The following is a 20,248-nucleotide window of genomic DNA, read 5'->3' as shown; positions in this document are numbered from 1 at the left end:
GCTAGTTCTACCCAAATGAGCTCAGCAGCTGTCGTTGCCCATCTTCGCGTCGCTACACCTACAGCACTGGGCAAGGAAAAGCAGACAGTTACACTGCTCCATGGCAGCAACAAGTCGCATTCTATTCTAAAAAAAAAAGTCGCATTCTTCGACAGCTCAGCCAGTCACCAGTTCACCACTGACCACCACACTGCATCAGGAGTTACATCCTCTGCCTCTGAGAAGCCGTCACAAAAGTTAGGTCACGACTGCAGAAAACGGTAGTAGCATTCTTTTCACCAAAAAATGCATCTGAACCGAAAATGTGGAGCAACTTGATGGTAGCAACAAGGTCACGGCCAGATCTTTACATACATATAAACTGGAGTACATGTCATATTACTTCCAGCACGAAGGCAATAATGTACACGGGGCAATCAAAATCTGCTCTAATTGGGCAGTCACACGAGCAGCTCGTCCTGCAGAAAAGGTAAGTCGATAGTGCACGTTCATATCCCGGACTGATGCGGAATGTAAGATCAAACTCCCTTTGTGCTTCACTGGTCAGACCTTGTGTTAGACCTGGAACGACACATTCAGGGACAAGAGAGTGAGATAACATGAACAAATCAAATTCCAGGAGGCATTTTAGTAACACAGTACAAAGGGTATGCAAAAGGCAGCTTACTCATCAGTATCCAAAGATCAATTTTTCCCCTTTCTTTTCTTTCGCTTCTTCGAGGTGTTGGAGGTGTTATCGCCGACATTGGTCGCTGGTGCAGCAGGTGGAGCTATGGGTGCTACTGATGGTGGAACTGCAGGGGCAAAGGCTGGGAAAACCATCGGATGCGGGTGCATGGGTACTAGAAACATTCCTGGGGGCACAGCTGCCGAGGCTGGAGCCATGGCCATCATTGTTGGTGCGGCTGCCATTGGTGCAGATGACACCACTGTAACTGTAGTGGCTGCGGCAGTCGTAGGTGTCGAAGCTGATGTTCCATTACCAACGTCTTCTGTGGATGGCTTTGATGACTTATCACCTTTTTTACCAGCAGAAACTGGACTCTCTCCAGGCCTTTTCTCTTTACGAGACTCCTCAAACTTGCGCACCTTCTCTTTAGCTTCCTTCATCACAGAAAGGACGTACTCCATCGCATCAGGGTCAGTAGCTCCCATTTCCACAATGTCAGCAAAGTACTGGTGTCCATGCTTGTAGAGATTGTCCACCTTATCTTCCCGAACATTTTCTGGTTTTGTGCCCTTCCCTGTAGCTTTTGCCGCATTTGGTGAGATGGGGGTTTCCTTAGGTTCCTCGGGGCATTTGTAATCCTTCCGCCATCGATCAAGAATATATTTGGGAGGTATTAGCATCACAAGCTCTTGCCTCAAGACAGCAAGAGCATGGCTACATAAAATACCTTTAAACTGGAATGACCTGCAGATGCACCACACTTCTTTCTCGGCACTGTTATACATCACTCTGTAGTCAAACTTCCTCTCCTTTCCAATCACTGTCACAGTGTAAGTCACTATTGAACCACTTCTACTGACTTCAGTGCAGTTCACATTCATCAGCTGCTTCAACTGATCCTGGAATTTCTGGAACATATTTATTGTATAAACGTTTGCAAATTGTTCCTCAAAAAGAAGACCAGACAGGACTTGTGGCCTTTGTTGAAATGAACGGAAATCATCATAGGCTTCTCGATCAGACCTGAGCTTCATAGCAGTATCAAATTGTTCAATGAATGTCTTTATTGTGGTTTCTGGTGTAATATATCCATCAAAAAAAGCCTCCAGACGTTCACTGCGACGAACTGTGGAAATACCAGCCCAGAAAGTATCCTTTACATATGCCGGTACCCATTTTGCCCTCTCTTCAAACAAGGTTGTAAGCCACCGATTATCATGAAGATTATACTGATTGATCATTTCAACCCACTCCCTCTCGAAGTCAGCTGATGTAATGGTATCATAGACTACCTTCTTCATTCTCAAACTGATTGCTTCTTTATCCTCAACTCTTCCAGACATTTCAGGAAGTTCTTTCATTATATGCCAAAGGTTGTATCTGTGTCGAGTATTTGGAAATACTTCGCTGACTGCTTTGACTACTGGCCTTGAATGAGTCGTAATAATTGCTTCAGGTGCTTTATCATTCATACATTTTAGCCATTTTTTGAACAACCATGCAAAAGTCTCTGGAGACTCGTCTCCAAGTAGACCACATCCTAACAACACAAACTGTCCATGATGGTTGATTCCCAGAAACGCAACCAATGGAATGAGAAATTGATATGTCAAGTAGACAGTATCAAAGCAAATAACATCACAAAAATGTTGATATGCAACTCTGGATCTAGCATCAACCCAGCAAACGTTCTTGAGCCGACCTTCATCATCCATGTCCCAATTGTAGAAGAAGTTGGAGTTTTGAGCCTGCATCTTATCAAAGAACACTAAGAGTGCGTCAACATCACCCTCTGCAAACCTCAACTTTCCCGCCTTCCCTGCCCCTTCAATGGAATAATTTGACTGAGAAAAGGATCTCACCATGAAATCTTTATTTTGGTTGGGTGGTCTGCCTCTACCAGAGTGGATCTTTGGGTTCAATCGAGTTTTGGCATTGAATGGGCGGTGCTCCCTTTGCCAGTCAGGAAGATCTTTAAAGCACATCATGAATCTGACCATCTCAGGATTGCATGGGTGGTTATGTTCCAGTTCAACAAAGACCACTTCCCAATGGTTCTCACTGGCGTTAAACTTCACTACCATCATTGCTTTGCAACCAGTCTTTGCGACAAGCCTCCTTCGAGCTTTGAGGCCAGGCTTAATCCTAGCAATGCCACCTTTGTAACAGACAAATGTAGCACGGTATTTAACCCCATCAACACTGTGGGACGTCCTCTTTGAGACCCCAAAACCAGCACGGTAGCCATACTCTAGGTAGAATTGATATGCCAAATCAACCGTCTCAAAGGTCATGCCAACTCGAGGGCTGACAACCTCATGCTTATCCAAAACTGTGTTATTCTCAAAGGACACGGAGGCATCCCTATATGGTTGCAAGCTGCTCCTGGAATAAGGATCGCTTTGAAGGGTGTCCATCACACAGCACTTGGATATCCAATCTTAGGTCAACATAAACTGTAAAATACAGATGAATGTAAGAAGCTGGAAATAGACCACAGAACAAATACTTAGCAAAGAAAACTGAAAGTTTCCTTAATGTGACTTCCTTCTAAACTAAATATCATTTGGATAACACAAAACATAAAAAAATCTCATTTTATTTACATGAGCAAATAGTACCCAAACTCCAATTCTATAGAAAATTGAATGATGATGACTGTAGCGTTCCTAATTGCCACCTAGGACCCTTCTGAATGTTTTGATTTGCCAAGAACCATTATCTAACAGTATAGATGAATATGTGTTAAATACCATTCCTATCAACATAGGCATCAAACCTCAAACGACATTTACTTTTTGCAAACAGCGGATAACATGATTGAAATTACAAAACCCCTTTCTCTTCATGATCCCTCTCCCTTCTGAATGTTTTGATTTGCCAAGAACCATTATCTAACAGTACAGATGAATATGTGTTAAATACCATTCCTGTCAACATAGGCATCAAACCTCAAATGACATTTACTTTTTGCAAATAGCGGATCACATTATTGAAATTACAAAACCCCTTTCTCTTCATGATCCCTCTCAAAATCTGAGCACAAAAGCACATACCATCTAACTCTCACTCTCTCTGCCATTGTCACTGCTTGCCAAGTGCCAACACACCCACGGCCCCACCCCACCCACCCACCCAAGGAAATTAGGGATACACCCAATTATGACAAATCTCTCACTTTCCAAATGGTTCAGATAACTATTCAACAGTTCCAAACCCCACGTGCAGTACCGCAAAACGTGATGAAAAGGAAAGGGGAAAACAATTAACGGTGCTAAAGACCTTTCAGGTATCACCAGATTTGGAAAAGTTTGCTTGTTCATGGCTAACTGGTGGGAGTGTTATTTAGCATGCACCGAGTCATGACTCATGGTTGCCCTGAGAATGTATAGATCCAAATATTTGGAAAGCAAGTAGCGAATATCATGCTTTCACGACACGACAAATCTTTCCAATTTTGGAATGAGAGAAATTCCTCGTATGTATATAAAGCTCAAGAGGGTGCAGCACAATATATACTATCAACTGCTATAAAGTTCTCATAGCGTAGTGGTGCTTGCAACTAGAGGTTGAATACTTATGACTGAAATTTGTGAAACAACAACATATAATAGATAATCTATTGCAAGTAGAGATCAGGTTTCCCAACAAAAAAGTAGAAGGCAGGGGTATGCCAAAAAAAACGCATGCAATAGAAGTATTAAAGTGATAACCATGCTATCTCGGTATGCCAAAAAAAACGCATGCATTAGAAGTATTGAAGTGATAACCATGCTATCCTTTTTTAACAAGTACCTATATAGCTGTCTAGTAACACCACAATGGTGGGCTATGTTTCATTGATCAAGGCAATATGACACTTGAACTGTCAATCAAGTATATTGACGGAACGGGAAGGGGAAGGATTATCACTAGGAGAAAGTGATGGGAAGAACGCTATTCGTGGGATGGTGCAAGGATAGAATCTAACAGGGACGGACTCAGCATAGGACATGGGTGTATACAAATGTACACCGGATAATTTTTGCAAACGAAATCGAAGTTAGTAGGTAATATACTGCAACTGGATTCAGATCCGAATACAAATAAGTTTTGTTAGGGTTTGGGGTGCTCCGTCTCGCACAGCAGAAGGAAAGAGAAGGGGGGCGGGCATACCTGGTGGATGCTCGTCGCCGGCAAAGGGCTGGGCGAAGACGTGACATATGGCGCCGCCGCTCGCCCAGTCGTCGCCGCCAGTGAAGGAAGAGCAAGGGAGGAGGGAGAGAGAGAGAGAGTCCGAGAGAAGGGAGTGGCTGCAACGGGGGACTACGGGAAACGGGAGTGAACGCTTGGAGCTTGGAGGATTACTCAGACTCAGCAAATAAGCCATTAGGTGCAGATAAGAGAAATAAATGTTCGATAAATAGCTACAAATTTCTGGGTAAAAGTTTATACAGTAAGTCAACATGCGACCGTCCATAAGATTTGACTTCTCCCTCGAGCTTAAGAGCAGTGTTACTGTGTTAGTGTTAGGATTTCCAGAGAATTTGATGTCCGAAGTATATAGCGAGCTTTAGAGGAAGCCGTTGGCCTGATGATAATGGTGGATGGGCAGGCACAGATGATGGTGAGCAACTGGTTAGAATGCGGTGGCAGTAGGATGAAAGATGGGAAACACGGGCGGATAGTGCTTGTTTTACATATTGATGGGTCAATCTGAGACGTTGGATGTTGATCCAACTGTTAAAAAAAGTCAGATTTGGATCTTCTTTTTTGGAGGAACTTTTATAGCCTCACCCTTACAAATGTTTCTTTAGAAAACTCAATGTAATTTTCTTTTTTTTTCTGGTGAAAGTAAGTACTTTAGTAAAAAACTGTTTTGCCGATATTGCTTTTTCCCCGAGAGAATCTCACATTGCAGCCTGTCAGGTTTAGGTGACGCCTTTTAAAGTGATTCAGCCGCCATAGAATACAAGTTTGATGCACTAACGTGTACTCCAAACCCTCACTAGTGCAGCTCGTAGCACGCGCAAAAAATCAAAGTACAAGTCAGCTCTGTGCCTCTGTACATCTTTGCAAATGAGAGCCCTTCAATTGAAAAGCTTACACGTCAGTTCAGATAACTCAAATAACAGCTATGTCTCCACTCCTTTTCTTGGGACTGGCTAGGAAAGCACAAGATGCCCTAGCCCTAATCAAGATTATGTTTACGTGCAGAGCATGATGATGAGGTAGTCTTGTCTGTTCAGACACACGTTACAAAGAATTGCGATACAGAAACGTTACACATCCCAGTAGGGTTGTACTCTGGCAGAGTCCACAACCCGGATCAGGATCATCATATTGATGCCACAATGCCAATCTATTGCCAGTCGTTCAGCTGCACAAATCCTCTGCAGCCTAGTTGCTAGAATACAAAGATTTCACAAAGAGGTTGCTGGGCTGAGCCAAATAATGGCATGTCAGCAAATCCAATTTTGGAGATAATTTAGTAGCTACAAAGACATCAATTGCCACGTGAGGAGTCAGTCACGTCCAGGTTATAAGGGAGGCATCATGATCCTGATCCACTCCTTGTGACCCTTCGGAACATATCTTTGATGTTCTTGGATCCTACCTCCGTCTTTGGCTTCTTTGCTGGCCGCCCTTTACTTGACTTGGCACTACCATTCACCTCCTTACCCTGTACGGGCACGTTACAAAGAGTTTAGAGGTTATGGCCACTAAGGAAAGCTGAAGCATTCTCAGGAAGCTCACCTCAGAGGGGCGTGCAGGTGCCGGACAACTGTCTGCATAAAATGAAGCTTCACTAGTTTTGGTCGTCACATCATTGATGATCTCATTCAGATCCAGCCTGCAATGAAATGAATTGCTCGGAGCTTGAGCATAGACAAGCAAAGAAATACCTCTTTTAAATCAATGAGTGAAGAAAGACTTACTGCAGCTTCTTGCAGAGTAATGTTGACCATGGTTCATCCTTCAGATATTCACGGATCATTTGGACAGCCTCCTTCACTGTAGAGAAACAATACAAGCACCTCTGTCAGAACATTCGTGCACACCACACAATCGGGGCATCTCTACGCACTCCTCTGCTTTGGATGCTGCCAGTGTCATGCTACAGGCATAAAGCCAGTCAAGTCTCTAATAAGCAACAGCCAGCAGCAATAAAAAATGTTGAGTGATCTCAAGCACAACTACAACAAGAAAAATGTCTATTTTGTATCCATTTTTCTTTTAGAGATGTTAAGTAGCACCTTTTTCTCTCTTGAGACCAGAAATTGATGTCAATCCTTAGCATCAATTTTTTTAAGATCAGCACCAAGCATAATTCCAAACTACCAAGCATTCCATTCAACAAAACCATTTGAAGAAACAGTTATCTTAGTTTAAAGCGTTTTAGATTGTGAGTGATACACTAGGACATAAAGCATCAGTGGTACTATCCAAATAGTTAGGCTACAAAATTGAGTTACAGCACTATTCAACAGTTCAGTTAGATGCGCATGTGTCACGACAACAAACCATCAGAAGAAAATAAACAGTTAATGACCGGAAGCTACATATTTCTTTCCATATTACACTACCCTAACCCGAGTATTATATACTGAATAAAATGAAGACTAACAGAGACATACATCGTTCCTTTTCTGCTTGAGCAGCATAATTCTTACCCAACTTGGGAAATACCTCTTTTAGGTTGTGTACCTGCAAGAGGTTCAAAGGTATATCTGTAGTTCAGAACTGAGGAAATAAAAATGATTAGGATTCACATACGAATGCTGTGCACAACAAAGATGTACTAAACTACATACGGTCTCTTTTAGAATTCACTTCTTTGAAGACCCTATTCAGAATAAAGTGAAAATACCATTGTTTCGTTCACAATCCACATTCCATATAACCAAAGAAAATTGTAAAGAGTCCAGAGAATCAATATGATTCAGCCAACTAAAAAATGTCAGTAGCATGCTTAATTGTATGTTAGAGCATGGCATTTGTATCCCTTAGAGGCAAAATGGGGTGAAAAAACAAAACAGGCAAGGCATTCTAATATCAGAACAAAATATTTCTGTTTCTTGTAAATCAGTACAGCATACATCTCATCATCTAGCTGCATTCTAAAGGTTATATCATTGTTTACATACAGTAGTAAATAGAAGTAAAACAAAGTAAAGCCTAGTTTCATATAATGAGCACAGATAATATTTCGCCTTCAAATTGTATAAACAAGAGTAAGCAAGACAATAAAAGACTACCTTACAGCACAACCAAGATAAGACCTTGGAGTCGACTAGCCTAAAGAACTTCATGTTAGCTACTTCTGCAATAAAGGTAAAACCCTGTGAATAGTTAATGCTGTAAAATAATTTGCCACTACAGATAGAAGTCATGCAAAAAAAAAACAAGAAACATATGACTCTGTACATCCTTTCAAAAAAAAATGACTCTGTACAAGATGGATTCACAGTCAAAATGCAACTGAAATCATCAATTAACACAATCCAGAAATCGAACAGCTACCATGTTGTAAGGAAGTCTAGTACTCTAGTGCTTATGATGTGGCAGCAGCTTAGCATAGTACAATGAAACATTTAAAGATCTACCTTTTACTTCACAAACCAATTCCATGTGGTGTCCAGCTACACTCATTAGCTGCTGATATCCAGGATATCCCTCAATATACAATATTTCATCCAGTTGTCTGAATTTTCCTGGATCGTTCCCATTCTGCAGCACAGTAAAGTGAGTGGATGTAAAGGAACAGGGTTTAGGTTTGGGGGAAAAAGATGTACCAGAATTTTATTTTTTGTCAACTGAGCATACCGACATACGTGCAGCTTCAAAAATCGGAAGGAAAATGAAGATGGGATCGACAGGGGTGCAATAATAGAGGCCACCATCTATAAGGGGAAGCGGGATCGAATACCAAAGTTAGGCACTGAATGCAGTCTGATATGTGTTCATTATGTTGAATTGTTGATGCGTAGTAGATGGCAGAAAAATGTCATCTCACTATTTTAGGATGTTCCTTTTTCTGGAGAGAGAGCTAAGCTAGCGAGTTGCATCTGAAGTCGCTATTCGACAAAATTGATGAGCTTGTTTGAAGTGGCATGGAAGCAATGACTATTCGTTGGCTACAGAACGATAATAGGAGGCACGATTAACACAAAGGGAGGAAGAAAGCCATGCATTTAAGCAGTAAAGGCAAAATGTGTAGCTAGTTTACAATTGTACATACCTTCGCAAACATAGTCACCCAAGAACCAAGCACCGTAACGCTCCTTAAACCAATTGATTTCTTGAAGTTGACCATCAATAAACAGATACCCTGTTTCATCTCCTGATTCATGACAAGACAAAGGTCAGTGCGAGCTGTTGGCCAATCGCAACTTGCAAGGATGAGGACTATTCCTAAGCGCCAACAAGGCTATCACATTCCACAAGAATCGTCTCGTATCTGTCTAAATTTCCAGTTATTAGAACTCATTCCGGAAAGCACTAGCCAGGCAGGCAGAGGTGCACCTGATCTTGGATGGCGAAGTGACAAAACATTCCCTTGAGCACTGGCATCCAAAGGACCTGCAAGGTACAAAAAGGATACCAATTTTGGGTCTGGTTGGAGCGAATTGACATAAACAATCAAAATCAAGCATCAAACCCAAAGGTAACTTCAGTTAGGAGTTAGACGTTTTCGCTGTGGACAGATTACAGCCATCTGCCCACCTCACGTTTAATAGGACGTCAAGCTACCAGAGCTTAACAGTCGAAACAGCATAGTGCCACCAAAACCTAGATGCCTCGAATCCATAACAGTGGAATCAGTAGACGGACCTACGCTCTGCCCCGTACTAATCCCGGAGCCAAATCCCTACCTCGGACTAGCTAGTAAAGCCCGAACAGGCGGGATTAGGAGGTCGGGGGGGGGGGGGGGGGGGGGGGTTGGGACTCACGCGGGGAAATGAGGACCCGCGGCGGCGCCGCCAAGCCGTCGTGCCATGACGACATCGGGGGTCGGCTGATTTGCCTCCTCCGACTCCGCAGGTGGTGCCGGCCGCCTGGATGTCGGGTCTGCTTCGGCTGGGGCCGCCGCGGGCGGAGGGGATGGGGATGGGGATGGGGACCGGGAAGGCGGGGGAAGGGAGGGCGCGCGCGCGCGGGGAAGTTGTCAGTGGCCGTAGTAGCAGGGTTGGGTTTTGGCGCCCCGCCGGCCGGGCAGCCGCGGGATGCCGCTCCTTTTCTCCCCTTCGCTTTGCGCATTCGTTGGTCTGCGAGTTTGGTGGATCGAGCCGCACAGATGGGTATCCCGGACCCCAAATTGGCCCACCTGCGTGGCAGCGTACACGACTTCCAGCCCATTATTTGCGCGCGGTAGCCCGTATTATATGGGCCATGGGCGTGACCGTTTAGGAAATCCTGTGAGCCAGCCATGAGCCCATGAGGAGCAAAGAAAGGGTTTTGTTTACCTTAAAAAAAAAACTTGCAGCTGCTGGTGCTCTAGTTAGGAAGCTGGAGATCTCGTACTTCTCGCCTCGACGAGGTCTAATTTTTTTTGTGCCGTCACAGACTCTCAGTCGCAGCCTCGCACGTGCAGTGCAGGTACTGAAATGATGACGCACGTACGCTGCTCATGTGTTTGTTGCTAGACATCTATCGCCGAGCTTTGTGTTCAGCTTCAGCCATTAGGCCAGTGCTTCGGCTGCTGGGCCAGCAGCAGCAGGAGGAGGCAGCGGCTAGTCGATCCTCTCGGCTGCTTCGCTGGCAGCTTTGTGGCCACGGCGCGCGCCGCGCGGCAGGCGACCTCGCCCCTGGGAGAACCGGAGATGGCCGTGTCGCGCGCACGGGGCGGGCGGGGCGCGTGTGCCCGTGACGACGACGGCGCGGTCGTGTGTGCCTGCGTCGGTACGCGGCGGCACAAAGGACGGGTAGCTGGCTGCTGCAGGTCGTGGGCTGGGCGAGCTACTACATCCGCAAAGCATAGCAGACCGCCGATCGATATGGCTAGCAGCCTTGAGCACGCTCGTGCAGCGGCAGGCATGGCATGGCTGGAAGCTAGTGGTGGTGCCGGCGAGTGCGGCCGCCGGAGCTGTTACTGCCTGCCTGCCTGCCCGCCGTGCAAACAAGGTGGGCGAACGACGTCAGCGAGCACCACGGCACCTCTCTTTCAAAAAGAGCACCACAGCACCCGACCCAGCAGCGGCGACTCAGTAGCTCCGTGTTCTTCGCGGCGGGGCCTGGGTTGCTGAACGAACCATCGGGATGTTGGCTCGTCAATTTTGCCTTTTGCGGGCCAGCGCCACACACTACCGTGTCACCGTGAGTTGACGCATCCAGCTGTGCCGCACGAGCGCACGGGGCCTTTCCATCTAGGAAAAAGTCTACTTTACTATCCTGAAGTTTGGCCAAGGTCCAAAACACCCCCTAACGTATGAAACAGTTTACTTACCCCCCTTGTTTTCCAAAACCGGTTCATAATTCACCTTTGGCCTCTAATCAGAAGTGGTTTGTCACAGCCCAAGAAAAAAAAGGAGAAATATTTTTTCCCTCGCCGGGTCCACCTGTCAGCCACCCTTCTCCTCCTCCCTGCTCTGTTTCGCGGCACGCACGCGTCGCCCATCGCCGGCGTCCATCCTCGCACCACGCGCCGGCCATCCTCGCGTGCCGTGCTGCCCCTTCACTCTTCCCCTCACCATCTCCTTATCCGCGCCCGACCGACCCCCTTCTCCCCGCAAACCCTAGCCCCAAATCCCCCATTGTTGCCACCGGCCCGAGCTCCTTGCCGCCGTCGATTCGCCGCCCTCTGTGAGCCCCTCACTAATTCCTCGCACGGGGAGCTCCCTCTCACCCTCCTCCGATTCCGGCGCTCACCCGGCCTTGGGCCTCGCCGTGCAGGACCACCGCCGCTCGCCTCGGTCCGCCGCCGCCCAACGCCGTCGCGCCGCCCGTCCGTTGCTGCTCCTCGCCTGCGCCGCCACCTCCTCCACCCCGTGCGCACCTCCCTCGGCCTGCTCCGGCCTCGCCTCGCCGCGCCGCCTCGCGCCGCCGCCGCCGTCGCCGCGCGTGCGTGCACGCGTCGCGCTGCGCGCACGCCGTGGCCACGCTCCCGGGCGGGTCAAGGCCTCTGGCCTTGCCTTGACCCGGCCTGGGTGGGGCTCCAGCCTGTGGGGCCCACCTGTCGGCCTCTGGCCTGGTGGGTGTGGCCGGATCCGGGTGTACCTAGCAATTTTGCTAGGGTTTCTTTAGGTTTTATTTGTCTGCAATCTTGCAAAATGCGTAGAAATTCGTGTATAGCTTCAAAAATTGTGAAACTTGTTTTGTTGGATTCCTCTAGTTTAGATCTACTCAAGAAAGATATTGTTTTGCATGTTACTTTGATGTAGATTTATCTATAGTTTTATCTTGCAAAAGTGAGTTTAATGCTTATTTATTTATCTATTGCTTTAAAATTTTCAAACTAAATTTTTTTAGACTCCTTATGAGGTATAGTTTTCAGTGGTGCAACTTGTTCACATGCTTCCTTGCTGTTAATCAAAGTTTTAGCTTGTTTTCTTATGCTTTGTCTGAAAATGGTTTAATATAGAACTTTTTACTAGAAAGTAAGAAAATAGTAAAACCAGTTTTGTTAGCTTTGTTTTCATCTTAGTATCTAATATAATTTTATTGGATTTTTTTAGTTAATTTTGTATGCATTTTATGATTTACCTTGTTTAGAGTGGCTGAAAACTAATATATTTATGATTTATTATAGGAAAATACTTTTACTGCAAATCCAATTTTCTTGAGTCCCTTGTAATGTTCTCTGCATGCTAAAATTATTTCATGATTTATGCATCGCATTCATGCATTATAGTGACCGAACCGTCGGAGGTCGAACCCGTGGAGCCCGCCGAGCCCATTGAGCCTGAACCCGGAGTCCAGTTTGTGGTCGAGTCTGAAGTTAACCCAGGCAATGTTTTCCTAAATGGTAAACGAACGGCGACGCTCTGTTTAGCGTTTAGGCTGTTTAAACGCCGTTTAAACGGGTTTAAATGGGCTAAACGGTATGGTATTGTAGCATGATTTCTAGCAAAATAAATAACCATTTGTGACATAAATTTAAAGTGGATAGAGATGTTTTTGCTTACCTTTTCTGAAGTAATATTGATGGCTTTTGTGTCCCCATAATCTGAACCATGTACCTGCAAAATAAATGACTTTTGTTAGTAGAAATGGTGTGAAAAAGGCTAAAACAGTTGGAATACACAAGACAACAGTTCATAGTTGTAATCAAACAAGCTCATTTCAGCACAAATATCAATTGTTCTCCCAAACAAACACCACAATCACAATTCACAAGTAGTTCTCACAAGTCACAAAAACAAACACGATAGTGACACTTGAGTTTTACAAATTGATAGTGATAGAAATAAAATGATGGATTGATAGTGATAATATGAGAATGATGGCAGCTAAAGCATGAAGCTCAGTCATCATTGTCCCCCTCCCCCTCTTGCTGATAATTGGTTGTAGGCATCACTTCATCATGGTCGGACTCAAACTCAATTTCTTCTAGTTCTCACCCATTCTAGTTCTTGTTCCTTGAGCAGCTTCTTTGTATCTTCTACTTCCTCATGCAGTAGTTTCTCTCGCAGCTCATGTTGGTAAGGCTTCTTTCCACCTGGCCCAAAGCGGCCAGCAGCTTCAAGCACTTGGTCGAACTCATCACAATTGATTGCATTGAACGGTATTCCTAAAATTAAATGAAATCAAGGTTAGTCCCTTCAAAGATAAAACTGGTAGAAACAAGATACCACTATAATGATTCATTTACCTTGCACATATATCCACCTTGCAGTATATCTCTTCAACTTGTGCAACCTTTCTTTCATTATATGTTCAGTAATTTTTTGCTGCTGAAAATTTTTGGTGGAACCCAAAAAACTAGAGTCGAGAGGCATTGTGAATCTGTCCATAGGACCCACTGCTCGCGGTTGAGAGCTTCCAATATCATCAAGCCCTGTGCCATCTTCTGTGTCCGATGGAATATCAATCATATTCTCATTTACAGCATCTCTAACCTCTTTTTTTTCTTCTTGCCTAGCCTTTTTAACTTTTCTAGAATCATCTATAGCTTTCATGCACTTCTCTCTGTCCTCAGGTTTTGCATTGTTCACTGCAGCAGGGGACTGGTTCATTGCAGCAGGGGACAGATTCGATGCAGCTGATGACATACTGCAGGGTTCAAGTAATAATACATGCCATTTAGGAACAAAGCATAGCATTGAGGCAATCAAGCAGAGCAAGAGCATTTAAGGACAAGCATTGCTGGTGGTAGGAGCAAGCAGTACATAGTTATATAGCTATTAATATAAAGCCAAAAGCTCAGCTATCTAATAATAGAAAACATGGCAGTGACAGGGTGCAAGCAATAATGCGCAAGAAGGCAAGGAGAGGCAAGGAGCAAGCATACCTGAGTGGTTCTTCGTGCTGGAGATCAAGCACTCTGCTACTGCTTCGTCCTGGTGCTGCTGCAGACCTGCAGATTGCTTCGTGCTGCTGCCTGCTGCAGATCCACACAGCGTGGCTGGAGGAGAAGCTCGACCCTCTGCTTTGCACTAGGAGGCGGGAGGAGGAGGAGGAGGCGGCGGCGGGAGGAGGAGGCGGCGGCGGGAGGAGCTCTGCCCTCAGCGGGCAATCTGTTGTGCGTGGTTGGGCAAAAGACCCTGGTGGTCTTGGCGGAAGACAGCAGGAAGGGGGCAAATAACCCTAGAGGTTGTCGGGCGAGCCCGCCAAAACAATTCGTTTCCCGCGTGGCATATCAGATTTGGCCCATCATCAAAACGGGCCACAAAATGGGCTAAATGGCGTGGAAAAACGTTCTGGGGCCGTTCCGTTTACAATGTTTTGTCCGTTTAAACTGTGCATTGACCGTTTAGACGGGTCAAACATTTACATCACTGCCCAGGGCATAAACGAAGCGGTTAGCCTGCGTTTACCGTTTAAAACCATTTAGGAAAACACTGAACCCAGACAAGCAGCTAAGCATATTCCTTGCACCTGTCTAATCTGTTTTAGTGTAGCTATTCCACTTGGGTATTATTGGGCTATATATGTATCGTATGTATGTATTGCATTGTTGTACCTATCTTGATGCATAGTCCTTCCTTGATTTTGTTATCCTTGTTTTTGGCACTAGTTAGTTAATTACTTAACTTGACTAGATGCTTAGCCCTGCTTAGAATACTTACATTGCTCGCTAGACAGGAATGGTTTGGAGGATCACATTTACCGTTTACCCTTGATCGCACTGGTTCGGTTGGGTTGTTAAGAGTTTGGTAGTATCGAGATTCGAGCGGAATGGTAGGGCCTAGAGAATGGAGTCACATGGGCATAGTCCGCTTGAATCGTTTAAGGACCGTTCGTGGATGACGTCAGTTTTGAGCACCTTTCCGTGCTACCACATATCCAATATAATGGTACGGATAAGCCAATTACCTTCTTTGACTTGATCATTGATGTGCAGTTCTAAATACGTGGCTACGGGCTATGCAGAGAGGCTTAGTGTGTCCCTAGGTGGACCTATGTGTAGGAAGGTTTAGAGTTGTCCCTGGTGGAACTAAGTCTCTACTCATAAGCTAGGTGTGGGGTTCAATGATCGAGCCTTGTTGGGAATGGTTGACGTGAGTACCCCCTTGCCCAGCGTGATCGGTTGGGGTGAGTCGCATGGTTCTCGCGTCGTGTGGGTAAAGTAGTACACCCTTGCAAGGTTTTAATCAATTCGAATTGCCGCGCTCTCGGTTATGAGCAAGCTCCTTGTCCCATGAACTCCTCATAGAATTTCGATTATGATGGGAATGGTTCATGTTACAGCTATGATCAGTTATAGATTATATTACTCTCTTAATCAACTAAAATTGTTTGGGGGTTTGGGCAATATTAATTAATTCTGATAGGTGATAGTGTACAGAGCTAATGCTTCTGCAATAATTACTTAACCTTAAAGATTTTACTTGAGCCATTGCATAATCCTTGTATATGTAATCGCGTAAGTCTTGCGAGTACCTTTTGTACTCAGGTTACTTTCTAAACCTAGTTGCAGGTGAGCCGGAAGTGGTGTTCGGCCACTTCTACCCCGCTGTTCCAAACGCGGGGGAAGAGTATGTCGTGGTGGCTGTAATGATGTTCTTGAGCAAGGCATCATTACTTTAGTAAGTCTTTATCGTAATCGAGCTCCGTGAGAGTACGTAAATACAATAAACTTTAAGTTTCTGTTGAATATGACTTTCGTGAGCCCAAGGCTTGTAAGTGAAGCTTGAAATCCACCTATATTGAATTTGTAATATTAAGTTTCGAACTCTGTTTTTGTAAAACTGCTCTTTATGGATTATTGGCGATGTATTCGATTGTAAACGGTATGTGCATATGCTGATTCTGGGCGTATGTTGGAGCACATACTGGGACTACCAGATTTGATATTATTTTGGATGAATGACGTGTCGGTTATTCGTGTCTCTAGATGTGGGATAACACGTGGCACGCTATCCGGCAAGCACGTATTAACTCTCATCTAGATGATAATGGCCGACGGTTCGTTTAAAATAGTATCAAATTGGGCGGTTCTCACATGGTTTGCTGACATGGCAAAACATTTAGGTAGTTTTGATCGACACGTAGGCGCTTGCGTGGACTCGTTCTGGACGGCTCAAAAGACCCCCGAAATCATAAACGATCGTGGCTGAAATCTCAAATTTCCTTTGTGGAACCATCAAGTACATTGTGACTCCTTGCAGTTTGTAGTTTAGTTGCAATAAAAAATTGCAGCATCGTTGATTCAATCAGCAGAATTGATCACTTGACATACCTGGAGCACGAATCGCAGACGCTTGCCGCAGAATCACGGAGCAAAGGCCGCCGCCGCCTCCATCCTGATCAGGACTTGACCGCCCACCTTGCAGCCTGCTAACCCTGCACCACACGCACCAGCTAACTTTGCATGCTCTACAGCACGCGCGCCGGTGACCCCGCCGCACGCCGACCGGCCAACCCTATAGGCCGCAGACCCTGCCGTACACTGGCCGCTGTAAACACGCGCTGCCCGCCGCACACCGACCTACCGAGCCTGACGAGATTTAACCACGATCGAATCTCTGATCTTGAGGGATTTTTTGAGCCAGCCAAAACGAGTCCACGAAAGCACCTACGTGTCAAGCAAAACTACCTAAATGTCTTGCCATGTCAGCAAACCACTTCTGATTAGAGGCTAAAGGTGAATTGTGAACCGGTTTTGAAAAATTAGGGGGTTAAGTAAACTGTTTCATACTTTAGGGGATGTTTTGGACCTCGGCCAAACTTCAAGGTAGTAAGGTGTGTTTAGTTGGTGAAAAAGTTTGGATTTTGGTACTTAGCACACTTTGTTGTTACTTGACAAATAATGTCCAATCATGAACTAATTAGACTTAAAAGATTCATCTCGTGGTTATCAGTTAGACTGTGTAATCGGTTATTTTTTCAACTACATTTAATGCTCCATACATGTGTGCGAAGATTCGATGTAATGGATACTGTAGAATTTTTTTTTGAAAACTAAACAGGGCCTAAAGTAGATTTTTTTCCTTCCATCTAGGAGCCTCGGGATTGGCGCGTGATTAGGAGCCACAGGTGCGCGGAGCACATAGATTGCCAGCATACGGTGATGGGGCGCGCTCGCTTGCTATCTCACCAATTTTTTTCACTATTATAAATTACAACTGAAGTATTCACAACACACGCATACTCATCACCTCTATAAACATATACCCTATAACATCTTCAATAACTGAACTGGTAAATTCTTGAAATTGACAAATCGCTATATGATCACTGTTGATGAGAACACCGTCTACCATTGAAAGCACAGTACTTTGTAGGGAGTCCAACTCAGTATCTCACGTGCGAGCAAGAAAAAACTCGATCGATCGGAGCTAGCCATCTTGCCGTGATTTAGAAATTGGAAATAACGCCACTGGTGCTCTCCTAGTCTGCTACTGACTTCCAAAAAACAAAATATGTATTTTAAATAAATATAAAGCTACGCGTCATACGTGACAGCAATCTACTATTCTATTCTGCACGATGAGGCGCACTAGCTACAAGCCGAGCAGAGCTGAGCGAAGTGCCAGCCAAAAGCTGCAGCCACACCACCGTGGCAGCATATATAGTATACGAGATATATGGGAGGGAGGATGTATGGCCATATGCACGGATCGAATCCGAAATCCATCGTATCGTCGGACTTTTTTTAAAAAAAAAGAAATAGGGAAGGTGACAAACGGCGCCCAATGGGAAAGCCGGGTGGGTCCCCTTGCCGATGCGGGTAAGCTCGCTTACGAGACAGGAATGGCGCGGGCGGATTAAGTTAACACGGCGGGACCGGGCGCATTGGATTCCCTACATGGCACGACCACACGACATGCGTGCGTGCGCGCGACAAAGAGCAATCATGCGGTCAAGTGGACCGTTCGTGTCGTCCTCATCCTCCCATAAGCTTGCTTACCAGGTGCGAGTGATCATGCACGTCGAGAACTCGACATATATCGAGCCTTGGTTGCATACCAATTTTTAGCAAGCTAAAATCACGACAAGCCAATATATTAGCTTACCAAAATCAGAACATGGCAGAGTGCTGGCAAGAATTTTAGGTATCTATTTGGTTTAGTATCAACCAATAACCAATACTAGTCAGCCTGTTCAGCTGGTGGATAGTACTGACTGGGTTGTTCGGTGGTCTACCACCAGCCGAACGGCTCGTGGCCTCCAACTAGGGGGCTGGATGGAATAGCCGGCCAGCGGAACAGGGCGACTCTCTTTTTACGTAAAGTTTAAAAAGTTTTCAGTAACTTGTCATGATTGTGGTTAAAATGACTAGTTTCTAGGCATGAACCAATTTCTAGGCATTGACCAATTGATAGCCAAATCTTATTGGCATGCCTTGATTTTAGCAAGGCAAACATTGATAGTAAACCAAGCAGGATCATTATCTATTTATCTCCAAGGATACCACTATCAAAAGGTAACCGGCATCAGCATGTGATTGGGGGCTCTTTTTTTCTCTCCTTTTGGAGACGTCACTCTGGTCTTTCCGGGAATGGAATGCGAGTTGACGTCGGTCGCATAAGCAGCTGGCGTGCATCACCCCAACTACTACTGTGAAATGTATTTTCTTTTTGAGGAGGGAATAACAAAAGCGAAACAAAGCATCGCCAAGAGAATTAATTTGCGTCAATGATAATCAACAGAGATGATGGGGGCGTCCATAGATTCGATCTTGCCCATTGCGTACTCCATCGTACTTGTCTCTTTGCCATTTGTTTAGCAAAGGGGCCTTAATAAATATTTGCGCAAAAGCCAAAGGTAGAGCGATCGAGCACCGATGCATTCCGAGATCGACAGGGACGGGCGTCCAGTCAGTCGTGCACGGTGCGCACCTGCGGCCGGGTATCTGGGGAGTGGGGGAGTGCGGGTACGGTGGGCGTCAACGTTGCCAAAATGACAACCGCAGACGTGGCCATACACATGCACTTTGTTTCTAGTCCCATAAACCTAGGGTCCCACCACGGCACACGCAGCTGCCGCTGCTGGTGCCTCTCACCATCAAAGAGTCGCCCATACACTTCATTCATTTCTACGTAGACACCTTATATGGACGTGTGCAACTCTCTTTTAATTTCCTTGTTTCTTTTTTCGCAGGAAATGCGGTGGTGGAATTCTTCATGGCAGGAACAAGACGAGGCCAACGAACAACGATCGATATGCCTCGATGGCACTGGCACCATTGGTTGGTACGTGTGCCGGCTGGAATCCAAAGCGCGAAACTACAGTAGCTGACAGCACGTCCACTTTGGCACTTTGCTGGCTCACGAGTCTCGCTCGCACGAATGAAAACAACCTCGCAGCCCGTCATGCAAATTCTGTGCCTGCCTGCCGAAATTTGGTACACGACGAGTTTGGATTTTGGATCCTACTGCCGCTAAAGTGTGTTGGCCCAGTCCGAGCTTTGTGCAGACGTGGAGCCCGGTGATGTGGCCTGTGAGCGGAGAAAGGCAGCTGGGCCCGCGACGACGTGGTGCCGTCCAGCCGGGAATCTCTCACGGGCCCACGGAGTACCTATTTGCGTGCGTTTGTGGACTGCACTGCGCCGCGCACTAGCAGCCGCACTGAGCTGTGGACTGAGTGGGTTGGTGGGGTGACCAGCGGGAGCTCCTATCATGCCCGGCCAACTCTGATCGTTCGCCCCCCTTATCGTTATCCACACCGTCAATTCTCGTGTCACCCTAGGGGTGAGTGGCGGTAAAGTGATTTAGATTTTAAATTTGGTCTACAAAATCTAAGAATTGGACTCTAATATTATATAATTTTAAATTAAAATAACTTAAAAGTCTTATTAAACTATGAAGAAGATACTAGGAGTATAGTCCATTACCACCCCTAGTCAACCATCAGCCCGTGTTAAGCCAGGTTCAAGAGCAACCTGCCAATCATTTCTCGCCCACGGGAAAACCACTAGGGGCTGGAACCCAACGCGTCCTGGTTTTCGCCCTCAAGTTTCTTTCTCGTGCCCTACGTCATTATACACGTGTGATT

The 20,248-nt window shown here is 45.6% G+C and overlaps 3 protein-coding genes across 3 annotated transcripts; all 3 read right to left on the bottom strand.

Annotated features, from left to right (window-relative positions):
- Positions 1 to 249: 249 nt before the first annotated feature.
- LOC120641244 (protein FAR1-RELATED SEQUENCE 6-like) lies at positions 250 to 5,039 on the bottom strand. The gene is made up of 3 exons (XM_039917285.1): positions 4,826 to 5,039; positions 668 to 3,126; positions 250 to 561 (listed from the first exon to the last, which is right to left on the bottom strand). The coding sequence occupies exon 2, from the start codon at positions 3,085 to 3,087 to the stop codon at positions 685 to 687; it is 2,403 nt and encodes an 800-aa protein (XP_039773219.1). The 5' UTR covers positions 3,088 to 3,126; positions 4,826 to 5,039; the 3' UTR covers positions 250 to 561; positions 668 to 684.
- An 834-nt stretch (positions 5,040 to 5,873) lies between these two features.
- On the bottom strand, positions 5,874 to 9,864 carry LOC120641243 (ribonuclease H2 subunit B-like). Its single transcript, XM_039917284.1, has 10 exons — positions 9,604 to 9,864; positions 9,176 to 9,232; positions 8,892 to 8,993; positions 8,477 to 8,553; positions 8,257 to 8,380; positions 7,909 to 7,973; positions 7,288 to 7,357; positions 6,589 to 6,664; positions 6,407 to 6,503; positions 5,874 to 6,332 (listed from the first exon to the last, which is right to left on the bottom strand). The coding sequence occupies exons 1-10, from the start codon at positions 9,656 to 9,658 to the stop codon at positions 6,204 to 6,206; spliced, it is 852 nt and encodes a 283-aa protein (XP_039773218.1). The 5' UTR covers positions 9,659 to 9,864; the 3' UTR covers positions 5,874 to 6,203.
- Positions 9,865 to 13,188: 3,324 nt separating this feature from the next.
- On the bottom strand, positions 13,189 to 13,791 carry LOC120640197. Its single transcript, XM_039916060.1, has 2 exons — positions 13,461 to 13,791; positions 13,189 to 13,379 (listed from the first exon to the last, which is right to left on the bottom strand). Exons 1-2 carry the CDS (start codon positions 13,765 to 13,767, stop codon positions 13,189 to 13,191), a joined length of 498 nt encoding a protein of 165 aa, XP_039771994.1. The 5' UTR covers positions 13,768 to 13,791.
- Between the last annotated feature and the right edge of the window lie 6,457 nt (positions 13,792 to 20,248).

Source organism: Panicum virgatum, chromosome 7K (assembly GCF_016808335.1).
Source record: "Panicum virgatum strain AP13 chromosome 7K, P.virgatum_v5, whole genome shotgun sequence".
Taxonomy (NCBI): domain Eukaryota; kingdom Viridiplantae; phylum Streptophyta; class Magnoliopsida; order Poales; family Poaceae; genus Panicum; species Panicum virgatum.
This window is presented reverse-complemented; position numbering and strand designations above follow the sequence as displayed.